We start from the raw sequence: 27,568 nt of genomic DNA, 5'->3' as shown, positions 1-27,568 counted from the left end.
CCGCTCTCCTCCAGCCCACGCCCCGCCCCCACACTCAGCCTGGTCCCCCCCCTCAGCTATATAATCCCTTGTCACAGTCATCACTTCAGCGGTTGTTCTCGCTGTGGTTGTCCCCGCCTGATGACGGACGCTTGTGTTGCGCCCGAAACGTCGTGTTTTGTTTGAATCCTTGCAGTCACGAAAACTTCAAGTCTAGAATGAACGGTGAGAATTGTTTCAGATGATGGACGTTACATTTGAATTAGCCACGGTGTGTGCCGTGCGTGATGGGACTCGGGTTGCCGCCTTTGTCACTGTAGGCCAAACCCAGATGTATTGCTCAGCCAGCACCAAGGTCTATCAAAACTGTCCTCTAGATGATATTAATAATAAAGTTCAACAACACAACAATTCCCGCGGCCCGAACACAGATGCCAATTCTTGGACTGTCCGGATCAAACCCAGGCAAGGTGGCGACCCTCGGTGAGGCTGCCATTAGACGGCAACGCTGTTGGGGATGCGGTCTGGAGAGAAGTAGTAGTAGGGAAGCTTCTTCCCCCGGTTCCTCTCCGTGATGCTGGAGGTGATTTCCTGGAGGCGCACCTTGAACCTCGCGATGGCCTCCAGGATTGGCATCTCTGTGAAGTGCTGGTCGGGGTAATTACCCAAGAAAATCTGGAAATGAAAGAAAATTGAAAAAGTCCTTTTAAAAATTCCCCACTGACCCCAGTGAGACATTTGTAGATGGCAGATGTGCCCATGATGTTGGTTCAGTGCAAGGTTTATCTTCATAATACTGCAGCAAAGGCAAGAGGTAAAGATGCAGCCCTGCAATTGACTGCTAACACCCACTGTATGTATGCTGAACTTCTTTTGCACCGTACATAGTCAACCGTGCTAATTTGAGGTGTTCTGCTGGTGGAAGGGCCTCCACTGGAGACCGCTCTCGAGATGCCCTCGAGTGGGTATTTTGGCCTACTCTTCCACAATGGACAGACCATCTTGGAAGAGGTGGGAATGCCCACACTTTATTCCACCACACGTGGCCTGCCAATCGACTGACTGTGCCGTACCCCTCTGCACAGCTGGGCACACACAGGCGGTGGGGATTTCATGAACTTGCACAGTTGCTCGAACTGCCACGCGAGGAGATCGTGCCGGCGACCTCTGTATTGCACCAAATCTGACTGGTGGCCACACAACATAGCATATATGGTAACCCTCTTTGTGACATTTTTCAGGAACAGCTGTCAAGATGGTCCAGAAATTGTCAGTGAGAATTATTTGGATAAGTTGTCAGTGTTTTTACAGACCCAGGGCTGATGGCACAGCCAGAATGTGAAACTGTATACTGGATTCTACGACACACTTTGGATGCGTATTATAACCTGGTCGCTGCGTGTGCAATATTTTTACATCGGACACAAATTTAGGGTGCATCTTACTTTCCAGAGCATCTTAATAATCTGGAGAATACGCTGTTTGGATTTTTTTTTATGTTGAATGTTCAACTCTCTTGATTTCGTATGAGTTGTCATGGTAAAGTTCCCACCCACCTCATTCTCCTGAAACTGGCTGAGGGCCCAGACTGCACCAAGGTGCCAGCAGGAGCGACCGCGGTCAGCCAGGCTGGCGATGATGTAGTCCATGGTTGTCACTCCCTTCTCAGTCGGTGGAGGTTGTCTCATCGTTGGAGAGGCGTTCGGGATCCAGGAATACCAGTCGTACTGAGAACGCACAACACAACGGCAACACCGGGGACTTGATCAAGTGGAGTTTGACTCCGCACACTTTCTTAATTTCAGCATTGTGCGGTAACTTGGCAAAATTAATTCAACCAAATTCACGTGATAGTTTTTTGCCACATTTCACCCTTTGGAATGGGTGGAGCTCCATTGCACAAAATACCCTGTGACCAATCAGCAGCTGGGAGAGGGCTGACTGGAATTTGGGGCCGTGAATGGTGACGGCACGCTCACTCCACCTGCTGGTCGAGCCAACCAATCGCGCTCGGTCTGCAAAGCGGATGAGACGGGTTGGAGCAGCGCATTCCTGCCCCACCGACACTCACAAATTGATGCACAATAACGACTGCAGTGTCCCACAGAACCCGTCGAGCTCATCAACCTGCGTCGTAGGACGGCGCTGCCCTTCAACACCCTTACCCGAATAAATCATCAATTTAGCCACCCGAGCCACACTGCTGGAAGCGACGCTATGGTACTCCGCTGGGCAACGTGGCCGAGCAAATCGAGTAAGCGCATCGGCACTGCTCGTGTCGTGTGGGATGTGGATTATGAATGTGATTTGTACAGAGATTTACGTGAGATCAGTGAAAATATACGGAGAGTTTGACATCTGTCCTTTACAGCAGCATTGCCAATGAAAATGATGAGAACAATGACTGTCAACAATATTTAGTTTAACTTTCACACGAATTTTGTAACTGATGTGCAACAGTTTCTCAAAAGAAATAACTTCTAAAGACCTTGCCTAAAAGAAGTCCAAATGAACTACTAATGCTAAGCACTGGGTCAGTGAGCCCAGAAAAAATGTAATACCAAGTGGTTCTTTGGGACCACTCGGTATTTAATTATGTGCAGTAAAATGTTTTGCCAGAAATGTTCGTGCAAAGCTCTCACCTGCCCAAAGTTGACAGCGGCATGATTCGCTGATGTGGCAAATATCACCGTGGTGATGAACAACTCCAGCTCCTCCAGTGTTTCAAACGACTGGGGGATTCCTGCAACACGCCAATGTGGCACTTGTATCCACAGCAATATACCCCAATATCCAGCTAAAGTAGTGAGTCACTTGTGAGACACTTTTAGGAGGAAACAACCACTGGCGGAGCATGTGGGGGGGGGGGGGGGTTGGCACGTGCCCCCCCAATGATCCCGTCGAAATCCCTAATTTCGATCGGATCATTGGGGTTTATTAGTAGTAAATCGGCATTTTGCGACCCCCACTACCACGGTGTAGCATATTATTAGGTGCCAGGGACTCTATGAGACGATAGGACAATAGTCTGAGTCCATAATTGGTAATAAGTAACGGCAAAGCAGTTATAAGTGACTTACAGAATTGTGCGTAGTTGCGTATACAGGACACGACTTCCCTGAAGGCATCAACACCTTCAGCGAGCGCGATGCCGATCGCACAACGCGGTTCGAATTTGACCCTCGATCGATGGCCGCGCCATCACCGCACACGTGTCGAATAAAAAGCAAGGGACAAGTCCTTACTAATAACTCCTATAATTTTTCATTGCTGGAGGGGTTGCCCCCTCTACCTGAAAATACTGGTTCTGCCATTGGCAACAACGTTTATTCTACACTATATATCTTACACACTGTTCACACACAGGATAACTAATTACGGGTCAAAGCAGCCAACAAGCTGTCCGACCCACGACGCCGGAGACGAAGACGTAGCACCTCGGGTTCCATTCCACCTGTAGACAGCCCTGATTCAGCCTCGGGGCTTCCCTTTTATGCCCCTCAGCGTGGCCTGGCTCCGTCCTCGGCCATGCCAACTTCTAGAACCTTCCAGGAGGTCCTGGGCCGATCTCCACGTGCCACCTGCCCGGCTCCGCCCTTAACCACGCCCCCTCCTGGAACCCCTCAGAAGGTCCTGGGCCATGCGTCGAAACATAGTGATTGACGATCGCATGCAGCGATATGGATTGTAGTAAGGAATAACAACAATGACTTACGTCTGATCATCACCCTCTTTTACACCGGGATGTTTCGGAGCGCCGCATACGTGATAGGTCACTTGCATCACATCTCACCTCAACACATTTGTAAGGGACCCCCCCCCCCCCCCCCCGGTGGTATCTGTCCCTGATCAAAAGGTGATTTTATCAGCTGGCCTAAAAATGGGCATGAGTCTGCCAGTAAAGGGGCGATGATCGCTGTGCGTGTGATGCCAATCGAGGAGAAAGGAGCCGTGCACAACGTGTGTATTTGCTGTCGACACTACGAATCACGATGCAGGGAGCTCCGTCTACCTGAATCCTTGTTGTTCCGGAACCCGTAGACAAAGATGTCGTTGATCCAGGCCTGCACCTCGGAGTCCATTTTGACGGTCTTGTCGTCGGGGTAGTAGACGGCAAGCACTTCCTTCACAAACCTGCAACGTACACTCGGCTTTATGCAAACCCAGCCCTCTGTGTTCATGATGACAAACCCCACCGCAGGAGGGGAACGAGCGCAGGCCAGACACAAATATCAGTAGCATCACGCACAGGCGCTGCTAACACCCAGCAGGGAAGCATAACGCCCACCCATTGGCCACGTGTGCCTGCTATGTGAGAGCCACATCACATGTGCAATGCTCTCTGCCTTGTCTCGACCACCAGCTCAAGAGATTTAACAGCACGTGCAGGTGCTGCTCATAAGCAGCAGGAAGGCACAACTCCCATAATGCTTTGCATGTGTCAGGGACGCCCAGAGGCGATCCCCACCTAATGAGAGCCGCCCGCCCACAAGCATCTTCACCAGCTCTGTCACTTTAAGTGGCGCAGGAAGTGTTCACCAGCGGTGTTCAGAGCCTGGTTAGCCCTGATTGGATCACTCGGCTTTAATGTCCGGATTGGCTAAGGGCCACTTGATTGCCTAGCGGGTTTGAATAGGAAAACGAGGGGGACTTAAGAGATCGATGAGGTAAATCAAAAGATTCTGGAGTGGGGGGTGGGGGTGGAGGGAAGTTAACAGATGGACAACAGAAGTTTGGGAATTTTTCGGAATTTTTTGTATTAATTAATTACCCAGGAAAGCCACACTGAGTCGTCGAACTTTTGCAGGAGGATTTTGTTAAGTTGTTTTCAGCCAATGAATGATGAGTGTTTATACAAGTGGGAGGAAACCCACGCATGGGAGGGGGCAATGCTATGTCTCCGTACAGATGGAAACAGATGGCGATTAGTCCACTTGCTGCACTGCTTTCTTCTGGGGAGTCAGAGTATGGCACCTTGAAAGCCACGGGAAGAGAGTTTCACAACATTTGTGCGGTGATCCACCAACCCTCACTGCCTCCACGGAACTGGATTACAGGCGAACGTGCATCGCCACCACCGCGCCGCGTTGCGCGCGCCACCGCACTCCTCTATTCATTGCTCTTCACATTCACGCCGCGTGATCACCACGAGTGAAGTGGCGTCACACCGACCCGCTGTGTGAGCAGCAGCAGCATTGTCAGGGAGAAGAATTCCCTCGCGGCTCAAATGTCAAATTGAGGGATCCAGGTTGGAGTCTCTGCATTCATGAACTCATGAAAGTATGCACACCTGGGAATGAGTGAGTAGTGGGTAGGAATGGTAATGCGATAGCACATACTGCCATGGACCATGTATCCCTTTGCTGCAGGCGAAGCGTCCATGATTGATTTGTCTTGCAATTGGCTATTAGTGTCTATTACAGTTTGTATTTGATTTATGAGCCACAATGCTCCACAACTGGACTCGGTGGGGTACGATACGACGCTGTTGCTCGCGGTGACAGCCCACGGTGCTGAGGATAATGATGGAAATGCGCGAGGTGGGATGCGTACTCCAGGATTGAGACGATCTAATGGTAATGACGCCGGTTCGGCCTCGTGTATATCGCCCTTACTGTGCCGTGCAGTTCCAGACTTGCTGGCCATCTTTGCGGTAGAAGTAATAGGGAAGGCTCTCCTCACTGTCCACGCCACGCATCTGGATGTTCTTGGGAAACTGCAGATGTTCGTATCTTAGTTCCTTCACAGCCCTCTGCACGAGCTGCACGTGGCCGCCTCCCCCTGTTGCATTCGCCTGTAACACGCAGGGCGCAGACGGTGTTAGCACAGGAATGCAGTGTTTAGAAACTCAACACGTTTGTCAGAAACACTGTGGTGTGTGTGACCTTAAAAGAAAAATATTTAATAGATGATATTTCCGGCCATGGACCTTCTCCATGGCACATACAAATAAAAATGGCCATTGCCCAAAACGTTGCCTATGATATATTTTGTCTTTTAAGACAAGTCTTATTGGCAAAAGTTTGTATGTATGTTGAACTTCTTTCACACCGTACGTAGCCAACCGTGCAAATCAGAGGAGTGTCTGCATCACTGGAAAAGCAGAACAACCAAATAATCTGTTTACATCATCAGGATGGTTGTTAAAATAGTTATTTGCACAACCGATATATAAAATGTAACATTTAATCAAATGAGAGAAGAAAACGATTTTTGGTAATAAAACAGGAGGTATTAAAATGTTATAACACCAAATAAACACCTATTACAAAGCATTAAGTCTGCATGAGATGTTAACGACCTCGCCTGGTGTCCAGGTCTCGTGGGTTTGATTCTGACCCTGACGCCTGCTGTATATTTGCAATTTGCATGTTCTCCCTACAGTCACGTAAATTTTCCTCCAGGTCCTTCGGGTTTTCCCGCCACATTTAGAAACGTGCGTTTAGAGTATTTGGCTGCAATCAATTTCCACGTGAGGATAATCCACTTAATTGAGCTCTCATTTGTGGCCACGTCGCTTTTGAAAAAGAGCTACATAGCTCAGTGGCCCTTACCTGGTAAAATAAAACAGTTATTAGTTTTTACTTGTGATAAAACATGCAAACACACATGCTTAGATAATGTGTGCATTGTCCTCGAAACTGATTGGCCTACACCAGAGACAGCCTCTATTGCCATGTCTTCTTTTTATCATAATCTTAACACTGGAAGCAAAGGTCCCGTAGAACAAACGCAACTTCGATGTGAACATCTCCCAGAGAGCAGTCGCGGAGCACGTGGGTGACGGGAGCGTCCAAGGGAACAGGTTCACCCCGGATCGCATCGGTTCATCACATCGCCTGGTGATCACCTGTTTGCCCTATCACTTTTTTTGTATATGTATGTAGTGTTTAAGTAAACTAAATGGATTTTAAAAGAAGTTAAATGGCTATAACAGGAACTCAAATGCTTGCAAGTGATTTAGAGGAGCGATCTAGCGCACGAGAGCCATCGCTGTGAGCGCCACGCTCATTGCGCACATTCTGGCCAGAGCGGTTTTGTCTATTTGTGTTGTTGGTCGCCTTTCCCAGTATGGTCCCAATTCCCGGCTTGCTCGTGTCCAGATTCCAGATATTTTTGTGTTAAGTGGAATGCGACTAACCCATATTTGTGTTTGGGTTAGGCCATGTACAGCAGTAGTTTTATACCAAAATGATTGTCACGAGCCCTCTACCACCCAACACGATTGCTACACTTATGCTTATTTACGAGTGCCAATGTAATGATCAAGTTCTCACCAAAAGAGCTCCTCCTCAAAAGTGGCTGGAGAATTCTTACGACTTAATTCAACATCAACGTAGCGTCAAGTTTTGCTCAAACTGCTCGGCCTTTGCCCACCAGCGAGCTCGGAAGTGGAGCGGTGATGGTGGCGGTGCAGGGAGACTGCCTGTCGGTGGACTGCGGTGGGCTGTAGGATGCGCCAGACCCCCGTCGCTACCTTGTCGAAGAGGCCACACTTGCAGATGAGCTCCTCCCTGGCTTTTGTGTTGATGGCGATGGTGAAGCGCGTGTGATGCACCAGCAGCTGTAGGGACAAGCGCATGCTCCGCTGCAGGTCGATGCCGGCATCTCCTTCACACACAACCAGCTGATGCTGCTGCTTGTTGCAATTCGAGGCCAGAATGTTTGTTTCTCAACGGCTTTGATGTATTATTATTTATTATGACACTTGTTTACACAGCCGCACTGCGTCTGGAGACTCGTTTGCATGCGTACCAGTGTACCCAAACACATTCCTGCGTGCATGGTATGGGGAGCACAACGAGTAAGGAGTTATACAGCAATCCCTCGCCAAACACGGACTTGCCAACCGCGGAAAATCATGTGCACACGGTTTATTATCTGTTTCCCAATTTACGAATTGCGGCCTGGAAGTGTTGAGTATCCACAGGCAAGCACGGGTCTGCAACGCGCATTTACAAACTCCATGGGACCGCGGTTCTCTGCACCACTTGTGGTGCTGCGTAGCTTATTATTGTTATTGTCTGTCCATTCGTTTAGTTGATGCTCGCAGCGCATCGACTTAACGAGGCCGAACAGTGAGGTGTACCAGGAATTACACAAAAACAGCAGCAGCCACCCACTCACACACTCACCCACCCAGCCACTCACCTGGAATGCGAATCAGCAGGTCAAGAGTCAACATACACTGGCCTGTGTGACTGCGGTGAGATGCAGACTGTAGAGCGCCTATTGGTCTGTGGGCTCCTGGTAGCAGAGCCGTGCACCATGGGAGGCTACGCCAAGGTTACACATTGGGACACATCATCACCATGGCATGCCGTGGTCTATTAACTGGCCGGCTATATCATCATCACGTGCCTGGCACCGGATAAGCGCACGACCGTGGTGGCAGCACACAACAACAAGTCGTCTCGGTGCGTTTAGCAGCGTGGCACCTTAAAGATGGGGTGGACGGCCGGCAGCTGTCGGAACATGGCGATCCCGAACACCTCGGAGATGAGGTGTGTGTGCAGCAAGTGGGACACCGTCTGGTGCACGTGGAAGTCACAGGACCTCGCCCACATCTTGGCCAACATCCAATCGTTGTTGGAGTCGGTTGGCAGGAAGATGGGGTTGTCTGAGCCTGGGGTCTGCTGCAGCTGTTGGGCAGACATATACAAGCAGAAATATTTGTATAAAAGTACGTACCATAAATTGAATTATAGTCGTAAGATACCTGTGAATAGAATAAATGATATCATTCCTAAATGACTTTAATTACATTGTTATCGATGATTATTTAAAATATCCGTGGCTCACCAGTGCATGTAAACATTGTGGATAACAGGACGAGAAATACTGCTGTTACAGATTTATGTATTTTGATTATTTACCCAGGAAAGCCTTGCTGAGTCTCAACTCATCTAAGAAGGGTCCTGCCAAGTTTTTTTGCAGAAGAGGGCGATATTTCTACGTGCCAATCCCAATTAAATAATGTGCAAGCTCATGTTCCACCATTGGCATTTTTGGCCAATACCAGTTAACGTTGGTTTTTATTTTGCCGTGGCAGGAAACCAAAACATCCAGGGGGGAGAACATTAAAAAATGCACGCAGAAAGTGCCCAGGTCGGGAATCCAACCCAGGTCCCTCTCGCGTGTCACCACAACGCCACCCCACCCGCGCAATTATTGGGCATCCATGGCGTGGAACAGTGGTGGTCCTCACACCAGCTTGGGAGCCTGTGCCTAAGCAATCCCCACGGCCCAAAACAACTCAAAAGTGACTTAATTTCTGCGAAAAGCCGGAACGGGGGCAGCTATGATTTCTGCTCCATTGCCAAGGAAGGGGCCGTCTGTGCGGAGCCCGCGGGAGCTCTGTCCACTGCCCTCGCGGCCGCAGTAACAGCCAACAGGCCGAGGAGATTCCCACCCGAGAGTCACGGCTTGCAGGCATGAGGCAGTTGTAGATTAGTAATTAGTGTTAATGTGTATTATTTAACTGAACCCAATTACTATAACCAATCAAGTGCAGAAATTAAAGGTGAGGGGGGGTTATATAATAGATTAGTAATCAGTTAAGTATTATGATTATTAATACATTGTAGATTAGTAATTAGTTGCAATGTGTGTTATTGTAATTATATACTGCGTTAGTAATCAGTTAATTAGTATGTGTTTCCCTATAAGGAATTGTAATATGTATTATTTAATAATACGCTTCCAGGCCGCACTAAGCCTGTAGCTGTCAGAGCGATTAAAGTTATTTCTGTTTCTCTCAATTTCAATCGATTCTCTAATCAGTCTTGGCCAGTAATAATTAGTTTTACACAACACTTAAACGCTATCAAAATCAATCACCAGTAAGTTTGCCACATATAATAGCTCATCAAAGTGTCATATGTGGGAATTTATAGGAGCCAAATAACCTAAACGCATGTTTCAAAATGTGGGGGGCAAAACTGGGGACCTGGAGAAAATCTACGCGACCTCGGAGAGAACATGCACGCAGGCATCGCCTGGGTCGGGATCGAACCCAAGTTCACCAACATGCTAGGCAAGGGATGTAACAGCTCGCCACTCCAGCTGTGAGAGTCGCCTGTGCCATGCTTTAAACGAGTTGAGACTGGTAGAATGTTTTAGTTCATCTGGGAGATGGTTACAGTTGAAGGAGCTCAGCGTCTGAGCGGGAGCGTGATGTAGAGAGGAGATGGCGTCGCCCTCACCTGGATGGCGATGGGAACTAACTTCTTGTTGACGTTGTTGTACAAGAGGCAGATGGGCGCCGCCACGTACTGCATCGTGCACGGGTCAGTGGCATTGGCCTGGATTCCGTCCATGATGCTGTAGTCGGCGATGAAGATATTCCCTTGCTGAAAAGCACGCAAGCATGGGCCACCAAGTGATCCCGACGCACGACATGCAACCCTTTCCCAAGAGGAACAACCGCCTGAATTCAGTTCCTGAAGCAGCTACCAGAGCGTGGAGCGAAACGTCGGACATTATGCCAAACAGTGCATGGTATGGCCAGCAATCACACTGGGCAGCTGTGTGGAACTGCGGAAACCCACGCAGTGCAATTACACAACAATGTGTCAATTAGTGCAGTCGGCTATGTCACCTATGGGGACGAGGGTGGCGCCTAATGCTTGTGTCGCACAGCAAGACGCCCTTGGGTTCAGCTCCTGACTCGGGCACCTATTTCCGTGGAGTTTGTATATCATCTCTGTCTCCCCCTGTTCTGCATGGGCTTCCGCTGGGTTCTGCAGTTTCTTCCCAATGCAAAAAAAACCATACAGTGTAACTGGCATTGGGCAAACATCCCAATGTTGAAAATTACGCAAATTGGGATTACATACAGAAGCAGCGGCAGCAGCAACATCACCCCTGACTGCAAAAACTAAGCAGAAGACCCTCCTGAAGTAAAGTCTCGAGAACCAGGAGATGCTTTCCTGCTGAGTATAAACAAGCCTCACAATTCGTTTGGTAACTGTCTGTTATCTCACTGGCAATCTATTGTCGTTGACACGCGCCATTGTCCTGCTGGGAGTGGTTACATTTCGTAAACCTTAAAAATAATGTTTAACTGCAAGTCACTCAATTGGGGTTTACACAGCAGCAGCAACCCCCTACTGTGAAAACACTTGGCAGGAACATTGTGAAAAAAGACCTGAGACTCGGTGAGGCATCCCATGAGTAAACGAGCACAATTCGGGCAGTCTTCGAATTTCTACTTAAAACCCATCGACTTAAAACACGAACTCGCACTTTCAAACTGAACCGTGGAACGGATGATCAGCAGAGAGATCATCCGTTAGATGGAACGAGTCAGCCTCGGGGGAGTGTTTGTGTGTTCGTGTGTGCGTGTGTGAAAGTGTGTGTGTCTCTTTGTGTGTCTCTGTGTGTCTCTCTCTGTGTGTGAAAGTGTGTGTCTCTGTGTGTGCCTCCGTGCGTGTCTCCGTGTGTGTCTCTCTGTGTGTGTGTCTCTGTGTGTGTATCTCTGTGTGTGTCTCTGTGTGTGTGTGTGTTTCTGTGTGTGTCTCTGTGCGTTCGTGTGTGTCTCTGTGTGTTCGTGTGTGTCTCTGTGTGTGTCTCTGTGTGTATCTGTGTGTGTCTCTGTGTGTCTCCGTGTGTGTCTCTGTGTGTGTCTCTGTGTCTCTCTCTGTGTGTGTCTCTGTGTGTGTCTCTGTGTGTGTCTCTGTGTGTGTGTAATTGTGGGGATTCATTGCGCCCCTTTTGACAAGAAAGTCGGCATCGGGACTCAAGATAGGTGAAAACAAAACAGATATATTTTCTATTTATGTTACTTTATTTTATGTTTGATTTACTATACAGTATCTTCTTACAGTGTTAGATGCACATTTACAATCATTCTACTTATGAATTTAACACTGCTTCCCTTTTTTGTTGAACCGTAACACATTTTATAATTGACCGTATGTGCATATAAATGGAGGACATTTGTGTTTCAACTTACGAACCGTCGACTTACGAACGGGTCACAGGAACAAAACTCGCTCGTAAGTCGAGGTCTGCCCGTAAACAACAACAACGAATGACGGTGACACGATGTGCGTTGGCGATGGTGGCCGCTGTGCTGCAGTCACCCACGCACCTTTGCCTCCTCCTCCAGGGAGATGGAGCGCTCCAGACACGCTTCCACCATCTCGTGAGTGACCGGCAGTTTCTCAGGGATCTCGGTGCACTTCTTGAAGACGACGGGATTGCAGCCGTTCAGAAACTGGTAGCCAAACATGAAGTCCTCCTGCCAGTGCTTCATGACATACTCTGGAAACGCACGGGCACACGTTCAATCAACACCGCCCTTTGTATTACCACGTCACAGCACGTGGGATGTCGCTGTCATCTAAATGATTCAAATCTGTTGGGATGGCCACATTTTCTCCATTCTTTGAGTCGGTGGTCTAAACAACAAATTGGCCACAGTTATTTTTGTGGTCTGGATGAGGCTGAGAGATCTAGTGCCGCACACGGTGTATCTAAGTGGTGTCCATGGATCGCACACTGGGTATTATTCAATCTACATGGTGTCCATGGTTCGCAAACTGGAATCGCAATCCACAAGTCGCTGGTTTGATTCCATCTTAAAGTCCTACCCCAGTTCCCATCTGTTCCCAAGATGTGTGGCCAGCGTGGACGAGTAGGCCAACACATTAACCTCTTGAGCGGCCCTCCTTTGACTCCCTCTAGCAAATGGACCTTCCGCAGCAGTGGCATGAGCAAGAGATTGCAGGTCTGCGCCTTTAACCAGAGTCCATTAGGATGAGTAGCTGCCCGCTGAAGACAACCGCAATACCGTAATGCAACACAATCGTTCGCGCCGTTGTGGAGACTCCACTGAGGATGTACCGGCAGAAGATCCACACACAACAAGAAGAGTTTCGCTGGGACGCGTCCCAGCAGCCACTCTGCCCCTCGGGCAGTGAATGTCTCCCAGCAGCCACTCTGCCCCTTGGGGAGTGAATGTCTCCCAGCAGCCACTCTGCCCCTTGGGCAGTGAATGTCTCCCAGCAGCCACTCTGCCCCTCGGGCAGTGAATGTCTCCCAGCAGCCACTCTGCCCCTTGGGCAGTGAATGTCTCCCAGCAGCCACTCTGCCCCTTGGGGAGTGAATGTCTCCCAGCAGCCACTCTGCCCCTCGGGCAGTGAATGTCTCCCAGCAGCCACTCTGCCCCTTGGGCAGTGAATGTCTCCCAGCAGCCACTCTGCCCCTTGGGCAGTGAATGTCTCCCAGCAGCCACTCTGCCCCTCGGGCAGTGAATGTCTCCCAGCAGCCACTCTGCCCCTTGGGCAGTGAATGTCTCCCAGCAGCCACTCTGCCCCTCGGGCAGTGAATGTCTCCCAGCAGCCACTCTGCCCCTCGGGCAGTGAATGTCTCCCAGCAGCCACTCTGCCCCTTGGGGAGTGAATGTCTCCCAGCAGCCACTCTGCCCCTCGGGCAGTGAATGTCTCCCAGCAGCCACTCTGCCCCTTGGGGAGTGAATGTCTCCCAGCAGCCACTCGGCCCCTTGGGCAGTGAATGTCTCCCAGCAGCCACTCTGCCCCTTGGGGAGTGAATGTCTCCCAGCAGCCACTCTGCCCCTTGGGGAGTGAATGTCTCCCAGCAGCCACTCTGCCCCTTGGGCAGTGAATGTCTCCCAGCAGCCACTCTGCCCCTTGGGGAGTGAATGTCTCCCAGCAGCCACTCTGCCCCTTGGGGAGTGAATGTCTCCCAGCAGCCACTCTGCCCCTTGGGGAGTGAATGTCTCCCAGCAGCCACTCGGCCCCTTGGGCAGTGAATGTCTCCCAGCAGCCACTCTGCCCCTTGGGGAGTGAATGTCTCCCAGCAGCCACTCTGCCCCTTGGGGAGTGAATGTCTCCCAGCAGCCACTCTGCCCCTTGGGGAGTGAATGTCTCCCAGCAGCCACTCGGCCCCTCGGGCAGTGAATGTCTCCCAGCAGCCACTCTGCCCCTTGGGGAGTGAATGTCTCCCAGCAGCCACTCGGCCCCTTGGGGAGTGAATGTCTCCCAGCAGCCACTCGGCCCCTTGAGGAGTGAATGTCTCCCAGCAGCCACTCTGCCCCTCGGTCAGTGAATGTCTCCCAGCAGCCACTCTGCCCCTTGGGGAGTGAATGTCTCCCAGCAGCCACTCTGCCCCTTGGGGAGTGAATGTCTCCCAGCAGCCACTCTGCCCCTTGGGGAGTGAATGTCTCCCAGCAGCCACTCTGCCCCTCGGTCAGTGAATGTCTCCCAGCAGCCACTCTGCCCCTTGGGGAGTGAATGTCTCCCAGCAGCCACTCGGCCCCTTGGGGAGTGAATGTCTCCCAGCAGAATTGTTTCAATGTGAGCAAACCCTGGACTGCTGTTATTTCGTGCACATTATTTAAAAATACAACATTTGATTGGCATCAATAATATAATGTTGTGTTAATAATTAATAGCATACAATTAATACCTGTCAACCCATACGGTTTACCCGTATTCTTGTACAGATAAATTGAGTTTTGAGGTCCATACGCGGGTACGGTCGTTTCAATACGGGCAACACAATGTTTTATCTGTTTGTGTTTCTCCCTTGCGCTGGAACTTTGTCGGATGCACGTTGAGATTTATAAGGGCACGGGGTGACCAATAAGATCTGAATTGGTCTGTAATAAGATAGGCTCTGATAAGGGGTTGACAGGTTTGATTTTAAAAATGTGTTTACCTCAGCCAAGCAATTACGTCGGCTGCCATGTTGCGTGAGTGACTTCACGGCGGCCATGTTGCGTGGGGGTAATGTTCCTGGCAGCTTATTGGCTGAGGTGGTGGGGTTGATGACGTCACCCCTAGAAACCACGCACAGACCTCGAGCTTGTAGACTTCGCCTGTGACTCGCACACAGCATTTCCTTACAAGTGTTTTCTGTTTCCTGTTGTGGCATTTCGGAGCGTAATACAGTCGCAACCTGCAGGCTAAGGCCCAATTTAATTTAACCAGGTCAAAACGTGCACTTTATTTGGCATGTCGGCTGCTTAAGAATAATAAGTTTGCTGTGTTTCTGGCTCTGTGTAGACATAGGTGGTGAGGCATGATGGGTTGATATTTGGCGCGGGTGTTCGTCAAGGTTGTATTTTAGTCTCCCGTATTGCTTCATGTTCTTAACTGTGCATTCATTAACAACGTGAATGGGGGTAGAAGGGTACAAACAATCGCAGGAATAAATACAGGGGTGATGAATGTGTGCTACTTGGAGGTTGCGGATGATGCAGATTGATTGGCTAGGAGTTTGACGCATTGCTTTAGCAGGCCAGCTTTTTGACGGGCTGCACTTAATGAACTTGTTTCACGAGTTTGGTCCATGCGAGTCAGTGACGTTGGGGAGTGTAGAGATTGGAGCATCGTACAGTACAACAATTGATTTAGCTATTGGTGGACTAATGGCAGCTGAATAAAATGTTTACAATAAAATGATGTGTCAGCCGTTTCTAAATGTCCGTGGTGTTTGTGTGCCCCTGATGAAGAGAGGTCTCACCAGATATGGTGTTTTTTATTCTCACAAAGATTTTCTCGTAGTCGGCAAAGTCACTCCAGGACGACTGGAACATGTGCATGAACTGATTGACACACAGGTTCTCCATCCTTCACAGAGGAACACAAAACCATATGCAAATTAACAAGTTCAACACGTTCATTCATTCAGGGCCGTCCATAAATGACGTCACGCACTAGGGGGGGGGGGGGTCAGACATTTGTGACGATGTGTGACAAGGGGGGGGGGGGGTTGAGAAATGTGACCTCACATTAAAATGTGCAACTTTAAATAAATATAGATTGTTATAACAACTACTTTTTTTACTTTCATTATTATTTATTCCATGTGTAGGACTCTTACTGACGCAACAACTTCTTTGTCTTTCTCGTTCCTTTTATTTCGCATATAGTTCACATCTCCAACAGCATCGTTCAATGTTCCTCCATACTCTTCAATGTACAATTCCTCATCAACCCCACTCAATGTCCCTCCGTTCGCTCGCTCTCTCTCTCCACCAAGGTCCGTTACTCTGCTGCTTCTACGCTCTACTCGCTCCGTCCTTGCTACTCCGTACTCTCTCTCCACTGCTACCGTATACTGTATTCTCTTGGTCCACTGCTATCTCCTACTATACACTCTTGTCCACTGTTACCCTATACCAGGGGTCGGCAACCAAAATAACAAGAAGAGCCATTTCTTTCCAATTCGGTACAAAATTCAGTATTTCAAGAGCCGCAATGCATCTGAGTACATACTGTACATACGTACATATTGTCAAGAAGCAGCCCGTAAAGAGCCGCATGCGGCTCCAGAGCCGTAGGTTGCCGACCCCTGCCCTATACTATACACTCTTGTCCACTGCTACCTTATACTATACACTCTTGTCCACTGCTACCCTATACTATACACTCTTGTCCACTGCTACCCTATACTATACACCAGAGGTGGGACAAAGTCATTGTTATGCAAGTCCAAGTCGAGTCGCAAGTCATCAAATTCATGACTCGAGTCTTGTGACTCGAGTCCAAGTCACATGACTCGAGTCCACATCTCATAGGTGGGACAAAGTCATTGTTATGCAAGTCCAAGTCGAGTCGCAAGTCATCAAATTCATGACTCGAGTCTGACTCGAGTCCAAGTCACATGACTCGAGTCCACACCTCTGCTATACACTCTTGTCCTAGGCACCAACTCCAACGCTGACTCCTACTGGACTCCGACACTAACAATGACTCCCGTATCTCCGCTACGCTCTGCCTTTATCCCCCGAACCAATTAGTCCCAATTAGTTATGTCATCCCCCGCTCCTCCCTTCGCCCCCATGGTCCCCAGCCTCACGTGATGTCCCGTGATGTTGTTTTCGTAGACACCCCGACGCCAGTCCCAGACACTTACCCTCTCGACCAATCACCGGCCTGCGTCCTCAGTTACTCTTAACACCTGTGGCGTCTCTTAATGACCTCACCCCTTAATTGGCGCAACAACAACTGTATGTCCTCAGTTGCCCCCACTGTCCGCTGCATGCTCGCATAGCAACCAAACGCGTGGCGCGTGTCATCTCAAGTCCTACACATGGAGGATCATTTTGCTTCTCCATGGGAGAATGGAGAAGCATCCATTTGGAACATTTTTTAATGATTGTTATTAAACATTTTGATTCTAATGATTCTACCAGGGCTTTTTATTCTGTGGAATGAATATATGATTGTTATAATTGTACTCTCCATTTTGCTTCGTTCTACTACAAAGTTTCAAGTATTTTTTATAGTTATAATTACTTTTAATATTTTATAATTATAAGATAATTTCAATATAATATTCTGAACATCTGCAGTTTTAGTTAGACGTTGAATATTTTCAAGTGAATTTTATACTAAATTTAAGCTTTCCAACGCCTCCTTTATAATAAATGTTTTCTCCTACAACATCAGAGTGCAGCGCCACATTAAATACGCACTCCAATGACAATAGTTTAAAGAGATTTGAAGCATGTGTTATTTTCAAAATGGAAATATGGTTTTGGGGGGGGGGTGGGGGCAGAGCTTTGTGACGTCATATTTGAGGGGGGGTCTGACTTTTTGTAATGCCGTGTGATGAGGAGGGGGGGGGGTAAAAAAATCGCCCAAAATCGCGTGACGTCATTTATGAATGGCCCCTTATGTGGGCCAGAATTCCTTAAACAGGTGCCCCAGCTCTGTGGTCCACCGTTGGGATGTTTTGCCAACACCATCAAGAAGTGTTTACACAAGTTGGAGGAAACCAGAGCACCTGGAGAAAGCCCACGCGCAAGAGGGAAGTACTTCTCTTTCCCTGTACAAATGGAAACAGATGGAGATACATCGACTTGCTCTACTTCCATTTGTTTTGAGCTGATATTTGCCTCACCACAATTTCTCTTTTTTTATGAATCTGTGGCCCCTTAAGTTTTTTTGGAGCCAAATATTTTTCTCAAGTTGCTTATGGCTAGCGAAAAACGCCTTTCTCCGTGGCACTATTTCTGTTGCAGCATGATCAGGCCGCAGCAACCACGAGGTTGGGGTGGGGGGCAGTGGCATCGCAGTGTCGGCGCTCTGGAGTCTGGTGGGCAGTGCGGAGGGGGGGCATGTGAGTTTGGGGGGGCACTCGCGCGTTATCTGTGGTGCGAGTGCTGCCCCCCCACAACTCTCGCTTCCAGTATGACTTGCCACCATCTTCAAGCTGCTCATGTGCGAGGGGTGCGTGGGGGCCCGTGCCAATCTATCGCGTGATAAAACTCTAGCACGCCTAAAGGCTCCGTGCCCGGTCGTGCCCTGACCGTGCCCGCGTGGCCGCAACGCGACGTACGCTTTGGTGTAGTTGAGGAGGAAGTCGATTCCTTTCTCGCTGTCAAACTGGATGTCCCGTGGCAGGTCCCTGTGGCGCGCCACATCAATGCTGCCCAGGAAGCCAGGCTGCCACTCCTGCCACCTGCGCACGTAGGGAGCGTGCCGTGAGCGAAGGCTTTCGGATTTACAGTCACACGCACGAGCGTCTTCACTCGGAGAGATTTACAAATTACGAGTCACAGCAACAGTTTTATAATTTAACTATTCTTTATATAGCATAAATGTGTTCTGGTGTTTGTAATCATGAACTGACGTGTTTTAATTCCATGACTGAATGAGATTTTGTACAGATATATTGTTTTGCACTGAACAGGTCCCACAATGTTCACAGAGGACACCTTCCTACCGTATCACATAGCCCAACAGTTCTGACCCTGATTATTGTTATTTTGATGCTGTTTTACCCAGGGAAGTCTCACCAAGTCTCAACTCTTTTTCAGAAGGGTCCTGGCACGTTTTCGAGAGGAGGGGGAGATTTTGCTTCAATGTGTAATCCCAATTAAGAAAATTGCAGAATTTTTAGCACTGAGATTTTTTGGCAAATACCATTTACATTATGTTTGGTTTCTTTGCGATGGAGGAAACCGGACAACTCAGAGGAAACTCATGGAAAACGGGGGAAGAACATTCATACTCCAAATACATACACTCACATACACACTCATACACTCTCACACACTCACACACTGTACAGAACAGGGGAGAACATATAAACTCTACACAGAAAGGTGCCTGAGCCGGGAATTGAACCCAGGATCTTCTTGCCACGAGCGTCACCGGTTCCCTGCCGTCGTGTGGCGGCGCAGCGGGTGCTGTGTTCGCGAGTAAGTGCGCGAGAGGAGGCGGTGCTGACCGGTAGAGCTGCTGCCGCTCCTCCAGCTCGCGCAGACGCTGCTGCTTGAGCACCTGGAGCGTGTCCTGATGCGCTAGTCGGGCTGCACACAGACACCGCACGCCGTGCATCAACCCTTTAACCAACTAATAATGTAGCCAACTACGAACCAGTGGAGATGAGCCATTCCTTAGCAAGTTGGTGATGTCACGGCCGGTACTTCAAGAGCAGAGTCACACTGGTCATGCAGCCTCGCTCGATTTCCGAGTTCATAAGCTGATGAAGCTCAAAGAGTTTTGAGTAAAATGTCGAGGTACGTTGGTGTAAAATTCAGTCGTGAGAAGTCTCAAGCAACGGGTGAGGAGGGGGAGTTTTATTGTTCAGAATTGGAAATCTACTTTGGCCATGTACAAATAATATCTTTGTAAATGTGACAATATTGTCAGTTGGTGGAGGTTTATGGCAAGAATTTTGGCATAAATACAAAACTTTATTTTAAAACTTTTTATTTGACTAGGTAAGGCCCACTGAGTTATATAGCTCTTTTTTTAGAAGTGACCTGGCCACAAATGATAGCCCAACGAAGTGGCTTATTTGGAGATTTATAGCAGCAAAATACTCTAAACCCATTTTCTAAATGTGGAGGAAAAAACTGGAGGACCCGGAGAAAAATCCACGTGACCACGGGGAGAACATGGAAACTCCAAATATACAGGCATCAGAGCTAGGATTGAACCGACAATCTCCTGTATACCAGGAGAGGCAGTTAACATCTCGCCTCCGCATGTGGTATAGCCCAAAAGAAATAGGAATCGCACCAAGTACCACTTTTTTATTTAAATCAAAGCGTTTATATTGCAGCATCATTCATGCAAACTGCATCTCACTACACCGCACAATCTGCAACACATGGAGGAGCATAGATAGTCTGATGTTTTAACTCAATTAAATGAGTGTTTAGACATGTCGGAGGAAACTGGAGCACCCGGAGAAAGCCCATGCATGCGAGAGGGCAACGCTCTGTCTCATACAGCTGGAACAAATGTAAATTAGTCAACACTTGCTGTACCGCCTTCTCCTGGAGAACCAGGGTATGGCGCGCCCTCGATGTCCATGGGAAGGGAGTTGCACAACATCTGTGTGATCCACCAACCCTCGCTGCCTCCCACAGCGCTGGACTACCGGCTCGAAAATTACTCATTTGGAAAACACAGCAATCATCGCCCTATCCTGGAAAAAAACTTGGCGGGATCCTCCTGAAAAAGTCAGGACGTTCGGTGAGGCTTCCTTGTTCGAACTGTGATGACGATTATGGTGGTGATGATAATTCCGCGCGGCACCGACCTTTGCCCTCGCGAAGCACGATCTCCTTGTCGTCGATGAACCACCTGTAGCAGGGGTACTCCATGTGCTCTCCCTTCGGGGTCTTCACGTGGACGTACTTGCAGTACCAGTCGTCGCCGAAGATGAAACCGCGCTTCTGAATTTTCACGAGCAGGATGTCCCCGAGCTCTTCCTCGGCCTCCAGCGTGTATGAGTCCACCTATGGCACGGACGCTTGTTACGAGCGCTGGACATGCAAAAGAGCCCCCCCAAAACGGCTGCGGGGAACATAGGCCAGCAGGGAATGCCGGGACCAGACACAGGCACGATGAGCAGCGGCGCAGCGGTCGGCGCGCTGGAGCTCGCAACCCGCTGGTCGCCGGTTCGATCTCCCGAAGCGGCAGTTGAAACAAATGGTGCGAATTTTTTAAATGTACCAAGTACTAACGATACTAAAATTAAACTTTATTTTTATTTTACCAGGTAAAGGCCCAATGAGCTGTATAGCTCTTTTTCAGAAGCGACCTGGCCACAAATGATAGCTCAACGCAGTGGCTTGTCGTGTGCAAATGTATAGCAGCCAATTACTTTTAAAAGCACGTTGATTCTAAACGTGGAGGGAAATCCAGAGGACCCTAAGGAAAATCCACGCGAATATGCAAACTCCAAATATACAGCAAGCATCAAAGTCAGGATTGAACCCACGACCTCCTGTATACCAGGCGAGGTAGCTAACATCTCGTCTCCATGGCGCCCACCGTTTCCAAGTGGGAACCTGGCAACAGTAGGTTGACTAGTGAGTGGGTTATGTGGGATACACGGTAATTATTTAACAGGCTGATGAGGCTCGGTGAAGTCGTAAGTGATTTGCTTTCCCATGTATTTTGCGAACCTCTTCAGTTCCTAAAATGCTCCCAGCCATGTGGGGTGAAACGTCGGACAAGCAACACGCAGCAAGCACATCGGAGAGACACACTGCAGCACAATCGCGAAAACACGCAGTTGGCATCAGAGTCAACTTGAGTTGGAGTGGCGGCAGGAGAGAGAGTGGTGGATGAAGGAGGGAGCTGTGAGTAACGGACTGGAACCCTGACCCCATATCGGCGTGTTGGTGAGGAGAGTGTCTGCTACAATAGCACAGCGCTAACCACTGAGCCACCACTCCATGGCATATACTGTAATTACTTGTGTAATAACAGCCATAGAGGGTTCACGTGGGGATTGGCTTGCCGGTCCCGCTTTGTAGCCAATAAGGGGTGAGCCAGGGAGCATGGCCTCGGCGTGATCACGGCATGTTAGCAGGGGTGATTGGCCTGGCCAATCGGGGCCTCAGCTAATGGGAAGCCGGATCAGAGGCGTGGTCCCGGGATTGACAGGGAACGGTCAACGCTGTCTACGGAGGATTGGCTGGGGGGTACCACGTGACGAAGGGATTAAGAGAGAGAGGGAGACAGAGGAGTCGGGGGCAGACTTGGGAACGACAAGAGCAGGAGTCACGCGTGTACGGGGCTCTGGGTGCCACGTGCGCGGTGGGGACTTGGCGGGAAGTCTGCCCGCTTTCCGTTGTCTGTCAGCAACGGGGAGTGTGTGAAGTGTAACTGTGGAAGTTGAAAATAAAAAGGACTGATTCCTGAAGCCGTCTCAAGAAGGTTTATTACACTTGGATCCCTGTACCAGAGGGTGGCACTGCGATTAGCATTTCAGTGCTTTCCCAGTGTCCTGGGATCAACTTCTGAACCTCTCGTAGGCAGGATCGGCCTCAAATTTGTAGCTGCTCTGGCGAGAGAACGTCAACACTGGGGAGACAAAGGTGGCTGGGTATTGTGCTGGCCACACCGCCAATGTCATGCAGCCTTGACTACCTGACGAGGTGCCTGCTAACAGCTGATGTGGTATAATTAGGGCCTCTGGGATATGAATCAATGCTCTGTGCGTGTCGACTCGGTGTAAGGATATCTGAGGTTCAGCAGCCAGGATGTGCAGTGTCTCTCTGACGCCACAGTGGCTTTGCGAAATTCGAATTTCCTCCTTTGTCAGCTTCCTTTTTTATAGGGCGGCAGCAAGAGGTTCCTGGGTTGACTCCCAACGTGGGTGCCTTTTTGCTTATTGCTCGAAACGTCAGTAAATATTTTTTTCCCGTGAAGGTGACGGTGTTACTGACGAACGTGCCGAGTTGTGTAATCGACACGACTTTGACGTTGTAGGTGTGCGATAGACTGTCCCTGGAAGCCTTACTCCTGGACAGTACTCGAGCAGGCGATGATTGGTCTGCGAGGTGTGGGACATTGCATTGCTGGGGCCACCGTGGGCGTTGTGAGAGAGCGAGCAAACGTTGCGTCCCTGCTCAGCACAACACCCACGGCCACCACACACGCACAGTGGTCCATATAGAACGAGCAGATAACCAGTGACTGTAATCCTCAACCAATGGCCGCCTGGAACTATTCGCTCGTAGGAAAATCCTGAACCTCCAAACAATACAAAGTCTTTGCGTCGAACTAGGCCCCATGTCCAACAGACCGAGAGGGTCCTTGCCTATAAACATCTGGTATTTACCACTATAGATTCGAGCAAGCCTGACTTTGTCGACGGGACACTGAATATCAAACTGCTCCAGAGTGTTTATTGTAGCAATGATACAACTCAACTTTCTCCCCAGAGTGCGCTCTAGGTTTCGTGACGTTATATTTTACGCCCATGGTGCCCGCTTTCCCGGGACGTCAGAATATCTGAGATGTATTATTTAAATCTAAATGGCTCCAGAGATTGGGACGCACCTTACTTTCATGAGTATTCTATTATCCGTATACAGGAGTAGAAATCCGCCAATCACAGTAAATGATTTGCCCCTCGAGGCTATGCAGACGAGGCAGGTTTGCGAGAAGCATTGTGGCTGCAGGCTGCACACATCGCTTCCATGCAATGGCGGTGGTTAGGGATGGGCCTAGTGCACCAATATGGCAGGTATCAGTAGAGAGTGAGAAAGTGAAGGGAATTTGTAATTAGACCGTTGTGTCATTACAAATGTGTTTCACGTACATCTTTGTGATATTAATAGCCGTCGAGTGCCCTGGCGCATGTCCAACGTTTTGTTCCACGTGCTGGGAGCTTCTTGGGGAAGGTCATTCCAAGCGAACGTGCGTGCGGTACAACCCAAAAACACATGGGAGCGTGACGCAGCAGCAAGACCACCAGCAGCCATTCAGGAGTACATCACGAGGTGCACAGCATTACGCTTGGGGCTGCGCTGATGGTGGACAGGAGAGACCACTTCGAAGGAGTAGCGAGTCAACAAGAGTAAACTATCTAACGATAAACTATCTAACGAGTACTTCATAAGGGTTTGTATTTCAGGAATACAACCATTCATACCAATCTTGTTTCACGCAGTTGAACACGTATGCTTTCGCGACCAATTTAATAGTTGTTTTGGGTTAGATCGCGTAAATATAAATGTTTTGTTAAACCCGCCACCACTCGACAACGCCATTTCGTAAGGTTTGGCACGCAAACAAAACCCGCCAATTAGTTATTATAATTCTACATTTTGTGAGTTTTAATCTCCAACACACGGGCGTGCTGAAGTAGTAACTAATGGGCAGGGCCACGTGGTCACCATGGCAATGCTGAAACCAAAAAAGTGGAATTTTTTTAAATTTAATTTGTGGCATGGAGATGTTTATGAAGAAGGCTGTATGAAATAAACTGGATGGAATTACTCTGGTCTATGTTGTGTGCCTCTCTCTGTGTGTCTCTGTGTTGTCGCTCTCTGCTTGTGTGTCTGTCTGTGTGTCTCCGTGTCTGTGTTTTGTCTCTCAAATTTAGCAATCTTTGGAAGAACGTCATCAACCAGGTGAGGTGCTGACTGTTGTGTTAGCCGACTCTCTGTGTTGTATTGCATTGTATTTCTAAGTTCACTAGGTTTGTTTTCTACCTGATGATGGTTGCTTGTGTTGCGATCGAAACGTCGCATCCTATTATTTATTTATTTTCTTTCCTACATGACTTTACCGAAAGAACCAAAGAGTAATTCCTGCAGTCACGAAAGTTTCAAATCAAGGTTGGATGGAATTATTTTCTCCAGGCTATTATGTTTTATTCATCGACCTTTGCTTGCCTAGATCTCATAACAAGTTCCGTGGAGACCAGAATAGCCTCCTTTAGCAAGGGCACAGATCCAGGTCACTCATGTCTCGTTAAACAAAACCAACTTGGCAGGAATGTCATTGATATTATTGCGTTGAACTCCATCACAGTTTACTGCAACGCATTTGTTAGACCCAGGCTGACTGAGGAACGTGCCCGGGTTTGGTCTGCGGTGGGAAGGGAGACCCACTCCAGCCCCGACTGGACTGTGATGAAGCCAGCAGAGGAGTCGCCCCGAGACGGCCATGCGCAACGAAACGGAACCGACGGAGTGGCCGCGGTTGGCGAGGGAAGTTGCACCATTGAGCTTGAGGTTTATCATTCACGGATATTGCAGCTCATAATCACTGTTCTAGTTTAACGCGACCAACATTATTCATAATAAAGGTTGTTGGGTTAGATCGCGCAAGTATAAATGTGTCGTAACCCTCCACCACCCAACATGGCCAATCAGTAAAAAAGTGTCACGTTGACAAAAGACAAATAGTTCACTACTTTAGCCCACCGGTATCTTGACGAGTGAATCCACAACATTAAAAATGTTTGAGTACGACGTTTCGCTGGCAATCACATCCAGCGTCATCTGGCGATTTGCTAGAATAGTTATGATGATTATTTTAGACCGAATATTCACAGCAGAGGCAACTCTGAAGCACATTGATGCCAAGACATGCAGCATGCACGTGGTTAACAGAGATACAGTTCCCCCGTGTAGCCTTTACCAGGCTGTTGGGGCAAGTGCTGCTCGTGAGCACACGAGGGGTGAGTGACCAGCAACCACGCCCCAGCCGCCTTTGTCTCCGCAGTCTTTACGCACCACACCAGATACTGTACTCATTTGAGGCTGAGTCGACCTAGGGGAAGCCCGGTACAGTACCGGTTCAGATAATCGTCACTGGTGTTGGCCATGAGCGGGAATCGAACCCGGGTTCGTGGTGCAGCGCGCTACCGCTCTCCACACCTCCAGCTGCACAAACACAACAACCACCACCACAACAACAACCACAACAACAACCACCACCACCGTTCACAGCTAAGTGGCGGTGACGTCACCACGGCGCAGGTGCCAGGCTAGGTGCACTTTGAGGCCACGTGAAGTGTCGAAGACTCGCTGGCCACGAGGTCACGGGACAGACCCAGCACGTGCCATGGGTCGACTGATCGGCAGACGCATCAGCATCCCTCTGTGCCAACTCGCTGCGTTTAGTCGCCCGGCGCTCCACTCGTTGTTGTGAGCGTCGCCCCCTCTGCCCTCCGTCGTTGCTGGAGGGCGACCGCCTCCAAGTGCCCAGCAGCAGCAGCAGTGGCGTCCTTCACCAACTTCCTCCACCTCTGCAGAGGCCGATCTTGAGGCCGCTGGCTACCGGTCATCGGCAAGTCGACTCAGCTCCACATCCTCGTGCACCAACAACAGCCTCCATCTCTGCTGCAGCCCGTGCCGCGCCCATGGAGCCCCCCCCCCCCCTTTGCCCCCCCTATCCCCCTCTCTACCCCCCCCCCCCCCACTATCCCTGCCTTTCTATCCCCCCACACAGCTACACCTACACACAGCTACACCTACACACACACAGCTACACCTACACACACACACAGCTACACCTACACACACACAGCTACACCTACACACACACACAGCTACACCTACACACAGCTACACCTACACACACACACAGCTACACCTACACACAGCTACACCTACACACACACAGCTACACCTACACACACACACAGCTACACCTACACACAGCTACACCCACACACACAGCTACACCTACACACACACAGCTACACCTACACACAGCTACACCTACACACACACAGCTACACCTACACACACACACACAGCTACACCTACACACACCTACACCTACACACACACACAGCTACACCTACACACAGCTACACCTACACACACACACAGCTACACCTACACACAGCTACACCTACACACACACAGCTACACCTACACACACACACAGCTACACCTACACACAGCTACACCCACACACACAGCTACACCTACACACACACACAGCTACACCTACACACAGCTACACCTACACACACACAGCTACACCTACACACAGCTACACCTACACACACAGCTACACCTACACACACACACACAGCTACACCTACACACACACACAGCTACACCTACACACGCAGCAGTTTCAGGCTGCCGCGCCCGCCGCAATAAGTTATGTAACGTTGTAAGCCTCATTTTGGCGCCCCTTTACCTTGGCGCCCGTGGACATATGTACCCCTCTGCCCCCCCCCCTAGCTACGCCTCTGACACACAGCTACACCTACACACACACAGCTACACCTACACACACAACTATACCTATACACACACAGCTACACCTACACACACAACTATACCTGCAAGGACAGACACACACGCACACCTATACGGACACAAATGCCTACAAAGACCCACCCCCCCCTGTATCGGGTTGCGAGCGGCAAGTGGCTGTGAGCGAGCCCATCCCCACTCACCGCGCCATTCTCGAAGTCGTTGTACCACGGCTTGTCGAGCAGGTGCTTGTCAGTGGACCTTCTGGCTCCCACCAGCGTGATGTACACGTAGTCGTCGGTACCCGCGAAGTACTGCGTGCCCGTGGCCACGGTCACCACGTAGGCGGACATCGCCAGCGGAGCAGAGGCAGACGAGGAGGGCGAGAGACGCCGAGAGACGCCGCCAATAAGAGGAACTCATCCCACTCCGGCGTGTGCGCGAAATGTTTCACTCACAGCGCCACCTCCCCCTCCTCCCTCCTCCTCCTCCCTCCGTGCAAGAGGCAATCTTCACCAGGCGGCATTCCTGAGTGGAATGTCACCCTCCAGCCCCGGTCGTCACGCCTGCTGACGAGATGCGCCCGCAGCAGACACCTCATGTGTCCGTTCCACCAGATGAACACAAACACAC

The 27,568-nt window shown here is 49.6% G+C and overlaps 1 protein-coding gene across 2 annotated transcripts; it reads right to left on the bottom strand.

Moving 5' to 3' along the window:
* Positions 1-212: 212 nt before the first annotated feature.
* On the bottom strand, positions 213-27,568 carry ALOX5 (arachidonate 5-lipoxygenase). 2 transcript variants are annotated; one of them, XM_078603612.1, is made up of 14 exons: positions 27,139-27,568; positions 20,512-20,710; positions 19,189-19,270; positions 18,295-18,417; positions 15,472-15,578; positions 12,074-12,246; positions 10,185-10,331; positions 8,418-8,621; positions 7,457-7,543; positions 5,595-5,773; positions 3,992-4,113; positions 2,622-2,722; positions 1,536-1,706; positions 213-654 (listed from the first exon to the last, which is right to left on the bottom strand). In XM_078603612.1, exons 1-14 carry the CDS (start codon positions 27,286-27,288, stop codon positions 475-477), a joined length of 2,025 nt encoding a protein of 674 aa, XP_078459738.1. In that variant the 5' UTR covers positions 27,289-27,568; the 3' UTR covers positions 213-474. The 2 variants fall into 2 exon arrangements, 1 of the variants encoding a protein (XP_078459738.1); XR_013586502.1 differs by lacking the exon at positions 2,622-2,722 and having other exon boundaries at positions 539-654.

Source organism: Lampetra planeri, chromosome 20 (assembly GCF_965212315.1).
Source record: "Lampetra planeri chromosome 20, kcLamPlan1.2.h2, whole genome shotgun sequence".
Classification (NCBI taxonomy): domain Eukaryota; kingdom Metazoa; phylum Chordata; class Hyperoartia; order Petromyzontiformes; family Petromyzontidae; genus Lampetra; species Lampetra planeri.
The sequence above is the reverse complement of the archived record's forward strand: the minus strand, read 5'-3'. Positions and strand labels throughout refer to the sequence as shown.